Source organism: Bactrocera latifrons, unplaced genomic scaffold (genome assembly GCF_001853355.1).
Source record: "Bactrocera latifrons isolate USDA-ARS-PBARC rearing strain unplaced genomic scaffold, ASM185335v1 scaffold_73, whole genome shotgun sequence".
In the NCBI taxonomy this organism is placed as follows: Eukaryota; Metazoa; Arthropoda; class Insecta; order Diptera; family Tephritidae; genus Bactrocera; species Bactrocera latifrons.
In genome coordinates, this window is record NW_017537412.1 from 258,676 (window position 1) to 274,711 (window position 16,036).

Below are 16,036 nucleotides of genomic sequence, written 5' to 3' on the forward strand. Positions count from 1 at the left end.
CTTTGCCCCTCCCTCCCACTATATTGAACACAATTGATTGTATGTATGTATTAACTATTAGGAATTTTAAATATTAAAGAAATTTATCATTATTGCTTATAACAAAATAAAGCAGAAAGCAAATGAAATACGAAAAACACGACTTTGACAAATGCCATTTTAACATCTAAAATATTTGAAAAAAAATGTAAGTGGTAAGTGTCGTATTATACAAACACTGAAATATTTATTATGAAAATAACCAAATTTTTACAGGTTTTTTTCTACAAATAACACCTCATCACCAGCTATGTCCTTTTCTTCCTATAATTGTCGTAAATACAACCTATTTGCAGTATTCTTCGAACGGCTTAGCACTTCTATTGAACAAATTTTTTCTGAAAATCAATCTCAAAAAATTATATAGGATACCCAAGCGACAGCAGTGCATGTGACTACAGTAACTTTCTGCCAGAAAGATAATAGGTAAGACCATGTTTCCTTTGCAGTTAACACAAAATTGCACCTTCTCAAACAGTTAGCCTTGATTTCTTCATTCAGATTTTTGCTCCGAATATTTAAGTTTTTATACTCCGGAGAGGGTATATTAATTTTGCAACATCCATAAGGAAACGGCGGAGACCCTTTAAAGTTTATAGATAAAAAAAAGTTTTAAATAATTCATTTGACAAGATATTTTCACTAATTTTGGCATAGATTAGTATATAAGCTATTCATTCGAACACATTGTTCAGATCGGCCCACTTCAGCATATCGCTCCATAAAAACTGACCGATCAAAATAGTGAAAGAGATATTTTTATACTCTTTTATGCTATAAAAAAATCACCTGTGAAGGGTTTTATATCTTCGGTGTAGGCGAAGTTAATGCTTTCTATTTTTTACATTGCTAGTCTGTAAAAATATAAAATATTTTCTTGTTAGTATAAATTATTCGTCTATCTCTGAGAAGAAAGCAGGCACACTGATCAAAATCACGACAACAGATAACGTAATCTTAAACAACACAAAATATTTGCTCATGATGACCTGTTTTGCGTTCATAAGTATGTGATCGTGTACTTAACGATGTATGTACATATATATAAAATATATGGTATATCCTAAATATTGAAGAATGATTAAATAGAGAAAATGATAGGTTTCTTAAAAAAATGTTCCATTTATTTTTTAATACTTCCATTCAAGTACCTCTGTAAGTCGTATAGCCATAAGGATTCAATAGCAATGGAATATGATAACGCTGACCATGTTCACAGAGCACTACTATTTCAATAAAGGGATAAAAACTGTTAATGCCACGTTCAGTGTGATATGGTTTCACATCGAAATGTAACTTATAGATGCCGGATTTATAACTCGTTGCGGGCACTAATTGGTTCACACGACCATCTTGATTGGTGGTTGCTTCACTTAGTTTTTGCCAAGTATTTTCGCCCTCTAGACGGTAAACGGTAATATTGACATTTGCTGCAGCCTGACCCACTGTGGTGTCCAATATATGAGCGGATATAGTGCGCACATCAGCGCTTACGCTATTATTGCTAACCGGCTCGAAACCCTTAAAAGCATACATAAGATAATTTTAAGTTTAAGAATCAATAAGTGTAATTATTTCAAATATGCACCTCTTTGGTCTCGACACGGAGACGAATGCGTTCCCAGCTACTGCTCATTGTGCTATGATATCTTATGGAAATTATACTGAGTGACAGTATGAGCGCTGCACTTATCTTCATTTTTAATCTATCTGATATTGTTTGCGTGTGAGTTTGAATTGTTTATCAGCAGAATCTGAAAAATGTTGAATTTTACTATACATACATACTAGTGGGTCCGGCCACGCGTTGCTGGTATACATTTTATACCATACTTCATGTCAAACTATTCAATAAAGTGAACATTTTATTGACGAATAAAGGCGAATAATCCAAAGGATTGTAGTTGAGATTTAATTTTGAATATGAATATAATATTGAATATACAAACAAATTGTATTGGAAAATATAACAAATTTAATTCTGCTTTCTCAATGTCTGGTTACCAGTCCTTCTCTCCAGTTAATAGAGTTGGTTCGCTTAATAGAGCTTTCACTATATTTTTTATTTATGAATATTTTTCACCATCTTATCTTCTAAATTGGCCCCAACTGGATACAATGTGCTAAATTTTACTAAAATCGGTTCAGTAGTTTAGGACTTGACACTTGATTTTTTTATATAAAGATGTGTTGCATTTTTAATTGGAAGTTTACAAAAACTCAGTTGATGAAGCTTAAATTAGGTAGAAAATCACTAGGGCAGCTAAAAATTTTGCAGTTTTATTAGTAGCGGAAAAGAATTTTCTTAATAGACAAGCTAGGGTATCAGACGTTTATTTAATATATACTTGTTCAGGGTATATTAAGTTATGCCAGAGACCCCATAAAGTATATACATAACTGATCTGAGTGACGAACTGGCCCAGATTTTTAACCGGCCAAATAACTTCAGGAATGTTTCCTGCTCCTTTAACAACTCAGTCTCTCAGTTTTTGAGATATCGTTCTAAAATTTCATTTGACGGAACCGATGATATGGGACCACTATATCATGTAGCTGCCATACGATTGTAGTCCTTATTTGACCAACTTTTTGATTAGAAAAAACGATTATTCAAGACAGCGCCACAACCTCCGAATAATTTTTTTAAATCGGATCACTATTGCATACATATAGCTGCCATATAAACTTGCCGATTAAAATTTTGATAAGTATCTTTAAATACCACTTTTTGTTATGGAATATGTATGTGAATAATATTTGAATAATAATATGTGAATAATATTTAAATCAAGCAGTTGGCCTTGATTCAAGTTTTTCTAATTACAATTATTGTCCTCGAGAAACAGTAACGTAATCAATTTCTTATTGTCTTGTACATGTCTATATATGTATACTTACATAAATATCTGGTATACCCTTTTACACCGCTATTGCTTAAAATCCTTCTACTGACACCAATGTGCAGGTTCCAATAGCAACTCAGTTTCTGAAACTTTTTGTTTGCAATTTTAAATGAAAAGCTCAAAGCGCTGTGCCAGCTTTATGCATGTTTTTAAAATTTTCTTAGAATTCATTATTTGATTTGTCAGAAATATGTACATATATGTACATATGTATGTATACCTAAAGGTTACAAATGGTGCTTAGTTCCAATAATATGAATACTAATTTACATATTTATATATGTTTGAAGCACCTATTAGGGAAATGGGCCAAAATTTTTAGTAGTCAGTTATGGAAAGCTCGGGTTCAAATCAAAGATGTTATATACATGTGTACATATATAAAAAAAATCCTTATATATAATTACTATAAAAATGCTTAAATATCCATTTTTTTGATGACGTTGTTGTTGTTGTAGTTAGATAGAGTGGATAGAAGTTACATTTGTGCAACCTTCGAGACATCTTAAACAAAACCTTTGACCAATGGTATTCCTGTACAAAATCTTGCATTCACATAAAATATGATTTATAGTCTCTTCTTCTTCTACCTCTACACACTTTCTACAGCAGTCATTTAAATAGTCCGCATGAGCGAGCCACATTCCAATCATGTCACGTTTGCCTACATATTGAGCAAGTTAGGAATTGACTCCACAGAGACTCAGCTATATCTACAACAATTTCCCTCTTTCACGGAGTCTTATTGTAGAGTGATGCTTGCACTGTCTAGTTCATCTGCTTCACAGTTACCAAGAATATTACCATGTCCTGGAACAGTTGTTTTTGTTGTAACGGTTATCTAATCTCCGTTTTGAATGGTAAAGTTCAAGGTGGTTGTCATCTACTTTGCAGCTCTATCAAAAAGAATTAATTTAAATTGACACCAAGGAAGGAAATTTTAGGAAAGCCTTTTCCGAATTCGGGATTAAAATGGGTATAGGTGGATGTTCTCCAGATTGTTTAAATATTTTAAAGAATTAAGTTTTTCTCATCTCGCCATACCCATTTCACATAACACCGAATTCAAGAGATGCTGTTCTAAAACCGAGCCGAAGTAAATACAAAGTTCTACTACAATAAATTAAGAATTGTTATTAGTACAGTAAACTGATAATTCATAAAATTTTTTCAATGTTTATATTTGCATGTGTATACCCCACATTATGTTTTAGAACTTAATACTGTTTCGTTTCGTGTACCACTATTTTAGTATAAAATGCAACTCTGCCTCAAAATACAACCATGAATTGCTAACGCCATTTTCGTCAGTTCTTGTCTCAGATTTTCCTCATTCTTTTTCCGGTGTTCGAGCTGTACGGATGTGTTTCTAGTTTCGGATTTCTGGTTTTATTAGTGAAAGAAATCTATAGGATACATAACTGAGAAAATTGTGTGTTTGTGTATAAGGTGAAAAGATATTATAGACAAAATGGATGGTGGTTTAAAAGTTGAAGGAGTAAATGGTGGTGCCCCGTTGCCACAGAGGGCTCAAAAGAACATCCCACAAGGCAATAAAAAACCCGTGAATGCTCAGCAGCAAAAGCAAAATGACGGTGCTGATGGAGCACCAGCGGAGAAGAAACCACGTTTTAACCAAAATGGTCCAAATCAAAACCAAGGTGGTGGAAATCAAAATAAGAATTTCGGAAATCAGAATCGAGGTTTTGGTAATCGCAATAATCGGAACCAACAAAATCAGAATCGTGGTAACCAGAATCAGAACCAAGGGAACTCTCAAAATCAGAATCAGGTATTTAACCTTATTTAGATATTAGGTATTATATTATTAGAAATTTATTCAATATTAATTCATTATGTAAGAAAAGCCCTAAATGTTCATGCATAAATGTCCTACACAATTATAAAATCAATACCAGAAATTTTCTCAAAATGGCGAATGCAAAATGGCGGCCAACCGTTGTACGCTCTTCGTGAACCGAAGGTATTGGTAGTTCGTCTTCAAGAAATCGAATTGCCAACGTCATAAAAATATTACTCTTTACAAGCACACATCTGTAATACTTTTAAAGTTTATTATAAAATTAATTCTAATTATTATTATTATTATTATTATTATTTTTTTTTTTTTACCAAGTTTCAATATATTTGATTATATATATATTACCCTGAAACATTCATTTGCCGGTGAAAATTTAGTTATTATTATATGTCACATTGTCAAACAAGAGTTCAATGAACGTTTGAACTAAATTGTAAAGAAATGTAACTAGGGAAAATAAAATTATAAGTACAGTTGCGTTCAATGAAAAAAATTTGGAACTTATAAAAAAATATATATGTATATCTATGATTCCAAATTTCCAGTTTTAGTTTCTAGTATTTCAACAATGGAAAATCTTGACAAAAATATTTTCAGCAGAACCAGAACAAACAAAATCAGCAAAATCAACAAAAACAACAACAAGATGTGAAGTCGATAGGTGATGGCAATCAGGGCAATCAGACAGCAATTAAAAAGGATGTTGGTCCAGGACCTCAACAACAACCACCACAGCAACAGCAACAACAGCAGGCCCAGCAGCAACAGCCACAACAACAACCTCAAAACCAACAAAGGAATCAGCAACAAAATCAACAGAACCAAAATCAGCAGAATCAAAATATGAACCACAACCAAAATCGCAATCGTGGTGGAGGAGGCGGAGGTGGCCCTATGGGTAATCAAGGCGGCCCAGGTGGCAATCTAGGCGGTCAAAATAGGGATCGCAGCCGTGGTGGACGAGGTGGTCCCGGTGATGGGCGTGGGAATCAAGGCAATGGCCCCTATAATCGGAGTGATGAATTCTTCATTGGGCAACGTTTAAGGGCAATCGGAGGACCAACTCATGAATTGCCACCGGTTGAGGCTACCGAGGAACCTAAGTTCTCTGGCCGCAATCGTTTATACGTTGGAAATCTTACCAATGATATTTCTGAAAATGAATTGCGAGAAATGTTTAAACCATACGGTGAAATTGGTGAAATTTTTTGTAATGCTGAGAAAAATTTCACATTCCTAAAATTGGATTACCATATAAATGCCCAGCGGGCTAAACGCGAATTGGATGGCACCATGAGGAAAGGACGTCAATTGCGTGTTCGTTTCGCTCCCAATGCTACCATACTCCGTATAAAAAATTTGACACCTTTCGTATCCAATGAACTTCTTTATAGATCTTTTGAAATATTTGGACCTATTGAACGCGCCAATGTAGTTGTTGATGATCGCGGTAAATCCACTGGCGAAGGCATAGTCGAGTTCGCTAAGAAATCCTCTGCAAATGTTTGCCTACGTTTTTGCAGTGAGAAATGCTTCTTCCTTACGGCATCATTGCGTCCATGTGTGGTTGAACCATTTGAAATTAATGAAGATGATGATGGTTTGCCCGATAAATCGCTAAATAAAAAATCACCAGAATTTCATCATGAACGTGGTGTAGGGCCACGCTTCGCCGAGTTAGGCTCCTTTGAGCATGAATATGGTACCAGGTGGAAGCAATTGCATGAATTGTTCAAAACTAAACAAGATGCTTTGAAACGTGAACTCAAAATGGAAGAGGAGAAACTTGAGGCCCAAATGGAATATGCACGATATGAACATGAAACCGAGCTGCTTAGGCAAGGTATGAATTATAAGAGTAAAAATAATATTCAGATGTAATACTTAGTTTATATATACAGAATTGCGTAAACGTGAGTCTGATAATGAACGCAAGAAGATGGAATGGGAAATGCGCGAAAAGCAAGCCGAAGAAATGCGCAAACGTGATGAAGAAAGTATGCGCCGGCAGCAAAATGAAATGCAATCGCGTATGTTGCGCCAAGAAGAAGAAATGCGTCGCCGACAACAAGAAAACACATTGTTTATGCAAGCGCAACAGCTTAATTCTTTGCTGGATCAGCAAGAAGGTTTCGGCGGTAATAATAATGGAGGTAATAATTTCGACAATTTTGGTCGAGCATCCAACAATTCACCATTTGAATTCAGAGGTAAATAATCTGATTTTAAATGGCAACAGTTATACTAATTTTTAATGGTAGATCCCATTTCGGCTCTTTTAGGCAACAGCGGTGGGGGCGGTAATGGTAACGGCAATGGCAATGGGCCAAATAATCCACAGGTACGTTCATTTTTCGAACTCTTCATGCAATCAAGATTCTAATCATACAAGCTCAACAAACATATCAATAAATTCTTTAAGTTAAAGCTGCAAAGTAGGTCATACTTATGAATCTTAAATGCTTTGCAGTGCTTAATACAAATGATCCTTGAATCGGTTATATTTTGAATTGTTTCTTAACAAATTCAGTTCTCACCATTGCGGTGTTATTGCTTATTACATTGATACGCTCGTAATATTTTAACGGGTTACTTATATATACATTGCTGCAATGGCAATAAATTGTATTATTTGTAGTTTATAAAGATATAAAATATAATTGTGTTGGTTAACGGAGGCTGTTTAGGTAATTAATAAATATTGTTTCAAAAATTTCACTGTACACCATTTCTTATTGATCTGAAAAAGGCTTAGAACAATAATGATGTATATCTTAAGCAATAGAACAATAGTGTACCATAAGTAGCGGCTCGTAATCAAGGCATGTGTGTCAGCTAAACATTTTCAAGGAAATGAATGATATTCGGCCAAATATCATTTTATTTTCCAAAGGAATTGCATTGTAAGGTCTAATCTTAAGTATGACAATACATTGTAAATGCCTTGAATGTTCCCTTTGACGCAAGCTTTTTTAAGGGCATGCTACTGAATGATACTTGTTTCCTGATTAATAGCTACATACCATGATATTTGCATTTACTTTCAAAGCTACGCAGTTGACTACATTAGGCTAGGCAATTTGTTCTTTAATGTAACCAAAGATAGCATAGTTGCATAACTTTCTGTTAAAAGTAATTATGAAATGTTACAGTGTGTTAGGAAATGTGTATTATTGCAATGATGACTTGAAATTTGTTAGCACTCTTTGAAGAAACATATTTGGTTTGAACTTTCCGAAACTTATAATCTACAGTGACCGATCGCTCGCTTAAGTGTTTTAATCAACGTTTGTTTAAAAAAATATGTGGGATGTTTTGGTGGTGGGGAAACAACGGTATGTTGTACAGCAACAATACTTGGATTTATGTGGAATTACAATTTCGGGATTTTGTGGGCTACTGGAGATGTAAAGTGACTCATCTCAGCACAATTGAACAAGTCGGAAATTATATTTTAATATATAACGCAATACTAAACAATTTCAAATATCAAAAAAAACATTTCTATATAAATTTAAGTGAAATACATATACTACTACTAACACTTGTTTTCGCCGAAATAATGCTTTTTTAAGCTTTGGGTTGGTCTTATAAATGACACACAGAAATTTATACAAAATTCATCCCGCTGCATAACAATGATGAATGTTTTAATTCAAATTGTATGCTGATTTTCTACTCGTCTTAAAAACATTGGTAAAATTTAACCCCTTGACGTATTCATTAGCGCAACGAAATTCGCTTCCAACTGTTCGCACACAACTTGCACTAAAACAACCAGTTTTGATGTTTACGAACTGTTCCAAGCTTGTTTTACAAATTTACAAAAAAAAAAAAAAAAAAAAAAAAAAAAAAAAAAAAAAAAAAAAAAAAAAAAAAAAAAAAAAAAAAAAAAAGCGATTTAATTTTAATGCTTAACAAAAAATATGGTTAATTACACAGTAGATAATGCAACAATGGTTTTTGTTTACATTATTACCTGAAAATAACGGGAAAATTTCAATTCTCTTTTCATCAAATGTACACTTCTCACACCACGAGCTAGTCTCGTGACAATCATGTTAGGCACAGAAATTGTACCACGAGTCAGACTCATGGAAATACGTCAAGGGGTTAATTTGCAAATAGGCTTCTGATGGTGGTTACAAAATGTGACATTAAATTTGAAGCTTGATAAATGCCGTCGAAAAAAATTCTAAAATCAAAAACAACAGCATCATTAATATGATAAATTATGCATGAACGACTGAACTGCTTTTACAGTATATTTGGTATAGTTGTCGGATTTAAATCAACGAAATGTTCAATATATGAATGTGTTTTGAGAAGAGTTGATATTTTCGAGTTATTGCAATTTAGACACATTTCCCAACATTATACACGAACAGATTATATAAAAAAACAAGTGTAAAAACCTCCACACTGATGTTTTGGAGCATCTATGGTGTGCCATATTGATTTGTGTGCATACGTTGTAGAAATGTTTAGTAATGGGTGATTTTCATTTTTTGCGTATCAAATTCTTAATTAATAAAAGAAAAAACAACCGTTTAACTTATTACATTTGCATATGAAATTCTTTATTACCTTCACTTGCGAATAGGATACGTTTTCATTTGAATTTGGTGGCGTTAACCAAAACCAAGGTGGCAATCAACGCGGTGGTAATAACAACGGAAACAATAATCCATGGGAACGAAGAAGACGTTTCTGAGATTCAGTGTCACCTTAAATGAATGTGCGTGAGCGATTACGTTGTATTTTTAATGCTGAAAAATAATGATAATGATCGAACAATTAATATGATTCTACTGCACTGCAACCAATTTCCACCCAACAATCACACAATCAAGCAGTTCTATGGATGTTGGAACATTTATAAAGAACAAAAACTTGACTCAAAGGACCATTATTGATTGATCAACCCAAGATATAAAAAAAAAAAGAAAACTGGGAATTCAGCAAAGCGCGTACACTCACGTTTTAATTAATATAACTATATACCTAAATGTACGCTTTTTTAAACGATTTAAATTTTAGTGAAAAAATGTATTTAAAACATACATTCTCAGTAGGCAGGATAAGTTATTTGGAAACTATAAAACGAGTGTAATATTTGGTTATAAAGATTTTAAATTTGAATAACAATTTATCATAGTTGGAAACAAGAAAATTCAAATTCATCAGACGCTCGACAGTTTTAAGATTTAACAACAATAGTATTTATCGATAAGACATCAAACGTAAAGCATATTGAGCTTTATTTGTGGAAATTGTCTCATTTTTCCCATTGCGATCTCTAAAGGCATATTCAACACAAACTTTGCTCGTCTTGACCGTATTGGAGAAAAAACTGCATACTTGAGAAAAAACATTTTACATAAAAAACATATTCAAACTGAGTAGTAAAAAAATTCAGTTTAAGAGTTAGTTTTAAGAAGTATTTATCCAATATTAATTATGAAGCACATGCAAAATCTCAAAATATATTAACATCGGTTGCTGCATACCAACATATACATATATTGTATGTTTATGTGTAAAGTAAAGAAGAAAGCAAGAAATTTTCCTTCAATTGATGCGTCTGTCTACAATTATTTTCTCGCGCAATTCCCAAGTTTTTGTGCGATGGAGATTTTAGCTGACGATTTTGTGAAATAAAATTTCGTTTGTCTCTTCTTGCTCTATATTATGCGTGTGTAATATTTTTTGTATTACATATTTAGAACAAAAACGGTAATTTACATTGATTTATGTAGACAAAACTACAACAATTCTTAGACTAAAATATAATATAATACATGTCCAAATATGTGTAATTAAATGAAAAATTTCTTTTAATCTTAATATTTTGAAATTAAATTTTATCGTAATGTTGATGATGGTTGGAGGGTTGGAGGGAGGGTGGACGTGAGGTAATTTCTCTTTGCTTCGTTGTTTTGTTGTTTGTTCGTCGTCTTGGGTCTTAGTGCTGGAGAGAAATGTGCGTGCCAAATGTAGGTGCTTTGGAGATTGTCAGAGTGTTTGTGTAATTTTTCATAATAAATAGGTATTTTATTATATGTTGTTTTTTTTTTTTAAGTTTTCACTTACAATAAACTAAGCTAATATCAGATTTTTGTTCCTTGCTAATTCCAAGTGGGTATTTGAAATAGTTGCCCTACTTTTTTATTGTTCCAAAACTATTTTATTTTATTATATACAATATTTTTGTATTTAATTCTTTGTCAAAAGCACTTAGTTACATGAAATACAATATATTTGTTGTAATTGGGTTATGTAACCACTCAAAACGCCCATCTGAGTCACATTTATTATAAGAGTAAAATAAAAAAATATCTACAAAAAATAATTTTTACTAAATACCGCAAATGCAATTAATTCGCGATTAATGACACTTTTTGCGTTGTATGCGTATATGATGTTTAGCAAACGAAAATTGAGTGCTTATTTGCATGAGAGTTTTTAAAATCATTTCTTCACATACATATCGGCGATTTGTTTCATCAATATATGCTATTCCTCCAAWAAATTTTTACAAATACTTTTCAATATTTTTTTTTTTTCAATAAAATATTCTAAAACTCCAAATTGGCAAATTTAATGAGTTAAAATATAATTGTTTTTGTTTGTAGTAACTCCATTGATATTAAACAATTGCTAATAAATTAGTATAGCCATATTTTAATAAATCTGTTTTAAAAACTGACTTTCAGATTATCATTGCTTTTATATATTCTTTTGTAAATTTGTTTCACCTATTCTCGGGTAGATCAGTGTCTGCGCAACAACAACTAATTTCTCTAATAGAAGTGGCTGACGGAAATCTATATGAAAAAGATTCTTATGTAAAAAGGTCAGATTAAGAACCGAAGTGGTTTGGTTTGTGATTGATTGGATTTCATGTGGTAATGGAAGTAGAGAAATTCTGTAATTCATGTAAAATGTACTTTGCAAAGTTTTTCCATATTTTGTGTGAAATTTACTGAAAAAGTAGTTAACTCGTATGAAGTGTTTTTTTTTTTAGATATGTGATACAATTAATTGGCCGCACATTTCTATCGATTTTTGTCACTTTTATTTTTATAATAGCTTTCTGTAAAAAAACTGATTTTCAGCAATAATGGAACTGCACAAATCCATCAAGTAAAAAACATTGAATTGAGACGACTTATACAGAAGAGTTAATTCATCACATAACTCTAAATTTTTAAATCTATGAATTCAGTTTGCTTAAAAATTAAATGATATTATTGACGCAGGACCAAAACTCCATACTATTGTTAATTGACATTTCCAGTAATATGTCCAATAATGGTTATGTTGCCATACTTAATGACAGTAAAATAACAACACCAACGGTAAAATCAACAAAATATTGCAACATTTTTAAATTTAAATAAAATATTGGCTTTATCGAGACTTTGTTACTATGACATTACTTTAAAAACCTTATTTATTGGGAAACATCTATTTTTTAATGGACGACTTTTAATAAACTTACAACAAACTGATATACGAATACGAGACGTGTTTTGTGGAAGTGTGTTTTCAACTAACTTGGAGGATGCAAAATCAATTTTGTTATATGCAGACCACAACTGAGAAAAAACTTTTTATAATTCTTGCGGAGAAATAAAAGCTGCAATATTTCGTAAAAATATAATTTTTGAGCAACAACAAGCAATATTGCTGCTTCTTCAACGTTTGCTATGAAATAAATTGATTGTGAAACAACTTTGTCTCGGAGAGGTAAGAAAATGCTGTGATTTTTTACATTAAATATTACAAAAAAAAGTATAACACTTCAAATGAAAACTTTACAGAAATCAATAGTGCTAGTCTTGGTGTTTTATCCAGTGAAGTGGGCAAGCAAAGGTTAGAAAAATGTTGGAATTTGATTGCCTACTTGCATCAACTGAATAAATCACATGTGAAGTTTATTTGGAAAATATATTGTTAATAAAAAACTTTTCTTAAATATTAGCTAAAAAAAACTTATTCAAGTTTTATATTATGGGGCTTTCTTCTAAAATTCTAAAAGCAAAACTCCTTATCTCAGATATGCCAATAGTTAGTGATATGAGGGAATCTGAATCACCGTATGAACTGAATATGTAAAAATAAAATAAATATTTGAATTATTTTTACTAATTTTTGCTATAAATTTAACATTGCCAACAAAATGTCTACTGCTGAAAGGGCACATGTCTCGCAGCGAAACACAAGTGCACTTAAGGCCGGCGGGCAAATGTGCCAAAAGCAAAGAATTCAGTAGTATAGTATTAAAATACTATATATGAAGTTATTGAAGTTGAGCATCAATGAGCAGGGTTCAATTCATTGTGCTATTTTATTTGAATTCGTATAAATAACCTGAAATTGTTGAGAATGAGGAATGTTGTTTTCTTTACGAATATGAATTTATAAACCATAAATGTTACGGATTATTTACTTCTGATCGACACATTTTGCAAAACAACTGCAAAATGGTGTATACAACTTTCTTGGATAAAACATGAAACATCTTTCTGTGAAACGGCATATCTGAGGCTTCTGATTTTTCTGGTCATGAAATTCCACTTCAATGTTAATGAAGATTAAACAAATCTAAGATGTGATGTGCTTAGCACAAGAACAAAAATCAAAACTATCCATCTACTATATTCGCAAATCTACGAAGTGTTTTTCAAATTTTTTTTATTTTATTTTATCAGAATTTTTTTTTATGTTCATTTTGTTGATTTGTCACAATTTAATTTTATCATCAAAAAAATATAAAGTGGAGTAATTATTGAAAAGATTTTTTTTTTGCTTTTGTTTAAAAAAAAAATCGTAATTTATAACGATACGAGATTTATGTTTTATAATTTAGTTCTTTAGAAATCGTAAAATATCGCGTTTTAATCTTAATTGTTTGAAAAACATTTCGAACTGTCAAATTCAATTGGCAGTCAAAAGATATTCACCAACAAACTTTGTATAAAACACACAAACATAAATTTAATCAAATCATATATATATTTTATAGAACAAGCGACATAATTGGGTGCACAATAACAAAGGTAGAGATTCTAACAGTACTGAATCAGCAAAGTCGAATCCTACACTGCCTTTCAATATACAACAAATTGAGGGTTTAGGTGCTAATATCGACTGGAATGCTGTCAAAGGGTAAGTGTGACATAACGAGTTAATCCATTTAATGTTTTATTTAAAATTACATTTTCCAAGGTATTGAGCGTTGTAAACGAATTAACCATCGAGCGTTGAATATTATTGTAATTACCGTAACTTTGTTAAGCTTGAAGTAATTTCAAAATATAGACAAAAAAAGATTCGTAGCAAAAAAAAAACTTCGTTAATCTTTAAGTACCTTTTAAAATTGGTTTTAAGCCGATTAAATTTAAAAATTTTGTCGTAGTGTAAATTTTATTTGCTTACCTAAGTTAAATTAAACAGTAGTCGAACTTTTAGTTAGTTTTTCTACTTTCTCATAAATAAATAATAATTTATGGTTGTTCTTTGTAGTTTTCTGTATAACACTTTACAAAGCTGATTGCTTCGGGAAAGCACCAACGGTACGCAGTAAGGTCGTGGCGCTCCTGTGCTAATACATAAAAGGTTAGTTATATGCATATATTACATTGATCGTATATTAATTTTATTTACAACTTTTCAATGATTATAATAACGGATCTAATTACTGAATACCTTACCTTACCTTACAATCATCGTGTTGATTTTTACGTTAATGAGATAAAGACAAAAACTATTTTTTAATACTATGTTTTTGGTTGAAAATCGAATGATATTCTTTTTTTTATTTCTTGCAGACATAAGAATTGTGAGCTCTGACTTTTACATTGAGGTAATTATGCACTTGTGTTGTATTTAATATAAAGAAAAACACTTGATAGGCATTTCAATATTTGCGAGTGTGAAATTGAGCTAATTCTCAAAATTGCGTTATACTATTATTTTTGGTCATAAATATTTCTTTTTCGAATTGTTCTTAAATTATCATATAAACGATATAATCAAGTTATTTTTAGACAATTGAATTTTAAAGTTCTCTATTTTTTCAATCTTATTATATTATTACATTTTTCAAATGATGATAGTAATTACCGTATGAGTATATTCAATGACTAAAACTCGACGGCTGCGCTCTTTGCGTACTGATTTAAACATCAAATAATTAGATATCTATTATTTTTGCATAAACATAACCCTAAACGAAATTATTTTCTATTTCAGGCATTCGAGACAACAGTATGATTTGGTAAAACAAAGCTGTAAATATTATGTTAGCGTCCATTCCAATAAAAATTATTTTATAAATACGTTATAAGACTGGAAAAGTGATAAAGTAAAGAGTTCCACAGCGACATAATGGTAAGTGTTTTATCTTCGACTTTTTTCTTTAAATAAATACACAAATACAATTTATAATGATGTTACTAATTACCGTATGAGTTCAAAAGACTGTGACTTAATCTTGACGGCTGCGCTTATGCGTTCTGAATTTAATTACATTAAGGCAAGCGAAAAAAGTTAAGCAGTAAATTCATTAATATTGAAATTTGTTCGAATTAATCGAAAAATCGATTATCTTAACTTTGATACACAGATAAACTTAGTAACTGCAACAGTAGAACACAACATTATTATTATTACTTTTTTATGTCAAATTATTATTTTTTGAATAATTTTTCGCTTTTATTTTACGATATCATAAATTAGTGATATTTTGGTTTTAAAATGTGTCTAACAGAATACTTTTCTCCTATTTCAGCCTCGTGTTCTACCTACCAGTATGTGTAATGTATAATTTAAATAAATATGCAAAAGGTAAGCTTAAATTTATTATTATTTATTTTTTTAAGGCAACAATGTCTCAAAACAATTAAATTTCTGTGTGATGATATTAATTGGTCCGTGTTTATGAATTTATATTGATTTTCACTTTCCCAATTACTGATTCTAGTAAAATAATAGGTAGACAAAAGCAATATGGCGATAATAGTTTTAGCTTGTTTTTAAATATCTGAAAATGTAATTTGAATTTTAGTTTTCTATTTTCCTATATTGCTTTGTATTTGCTCAATTTACTACATGGCCTAATATACATATGTTATAAACTTATTATGCCCTTTATTAATCTATAATATTTTCTATTTTTTTAAGTGTGAATCAACAAAATGTGCATAGTTAAATTTGACTTTGTTTCTTAAAACGGTGAGTTACTATTATTTTTACTTAGTTG

The 16,036-nt window shown here is 31.2% G+C and overlaps 2 protein-coding genes across 8 annotated transcripts; one reads left to right on the forward strand and one right to left on the reverse strand.

Annotated features, from left to right (window-relative positions):
- Window positions 1-1,141: 1,141 nt before the first annotated feature.
- Window positions 1,142-3,025, reverse strand: LOC108976116 (5-hydroxyisourate hydrolase). Its single transcript, XM_018945029.1, has 3 exons — window positions 2,941-3,025; window positions 1,628-1,793; window positions 1,142-1,560 (listed from the first exon to the last, which is right to left on the reverse strand). The coding sequence occupies exons 2-3, from the start codon at window positions 1,736-1,738 to the stop codon at window positions 1,183-1,185; spliced, it is 489 nt and encodes a 162-aa protein (XP_018800574.1). The 5' UTR covers window positions 1,739-1,793; window positions 2,941-3,025; the 3' UTR covers window positions 1,142-1,182.
- A 1,245-nt stretch (window positions 3,026-4,270) lies between these two features.
- On the forward strand, window positions 4,271-15,577 carry LOC108976152 (protein no-on-transient A-like). Of its 7 annotated transcripts, none has more exons than XM_018945079.1 (9): window positions 4,271-4,737; window positions 5,365-6,610; window positions 6,669-6,977; window positions 7,029-7,108; window positions 13,799-13,941; window positions 14,299-14,391; window positions 14,604-14,638; window positions 15,028-15,165; window positions 15,566-15,577. In XM_018945079.1, exons 1-6 carry the CDS (start codon window positions 4,417-4,419, stop codon window positions 14,324-14,326), a joined length of 2,127 nt encoding a protein of 708 aa, XP_018800624.1. In that variant the 5' UTR covers window positions 4,271-4,416; the 3' UTR covers window positions 14,327-14,391; window positions 14,604-14,638; window positions 15,028-15,165; window positions 15,566-15,577. The 7 variants fall into 7 exon arrangements, with proteins under 7 accessions (XP_018800624.1, XP_018800626.1, XP_018800628.1 ...); XM_018945081.1 differs by having other exon boundaries at window positions 7,050-7,108; XM_018945083.1 differs by having other exon boundaries at window positions 6,669-6,920; window positions 7,050-7,108.
- Window positions 15,578-16,036: the final 459 nt, after the last annotated feature.

Excerpts from the sequence above, each read along its gene's own strand:
- LOC108976116 (XM_018945029.1), bottom strand. The coding sequence starts at position 1,738 with ATGAAGATAAGTGCAGCGCTCATACTGTCACTCAGTATAATTTCCATA. Across the intron at positions 1,561-1,627 it reads TCCGTGTCGAGACCAAAGAG|GGTTTCGAGCCGGTTAGCAA; the intron begins GTGCATATTTGA and ends TATGCTTTTAAG.
- LOC108976152 (XM_018945079.1), top strand. The coding sequence starts at position 4,417 with ATGGATGGTGGTTTAAAAGTTGAAGGAGTAAATGGTGGTGCCCCGTTG. Across the intron at positions 6,978-7,028 it reads TTCACCATTTGAATTCAGAG|ATCCCATTTCGGCTCTTTTA; the intron begins GTAAATAATCTG and ends TTTTAATGGTAG. Across the intron at positions 7,109-13,798 it reads ATGGGCCAAATAATCCACAG|AACAAGCGACATAATTGGGT; the intron begins GTACGTTCATTT and ends TATATTTTATAG.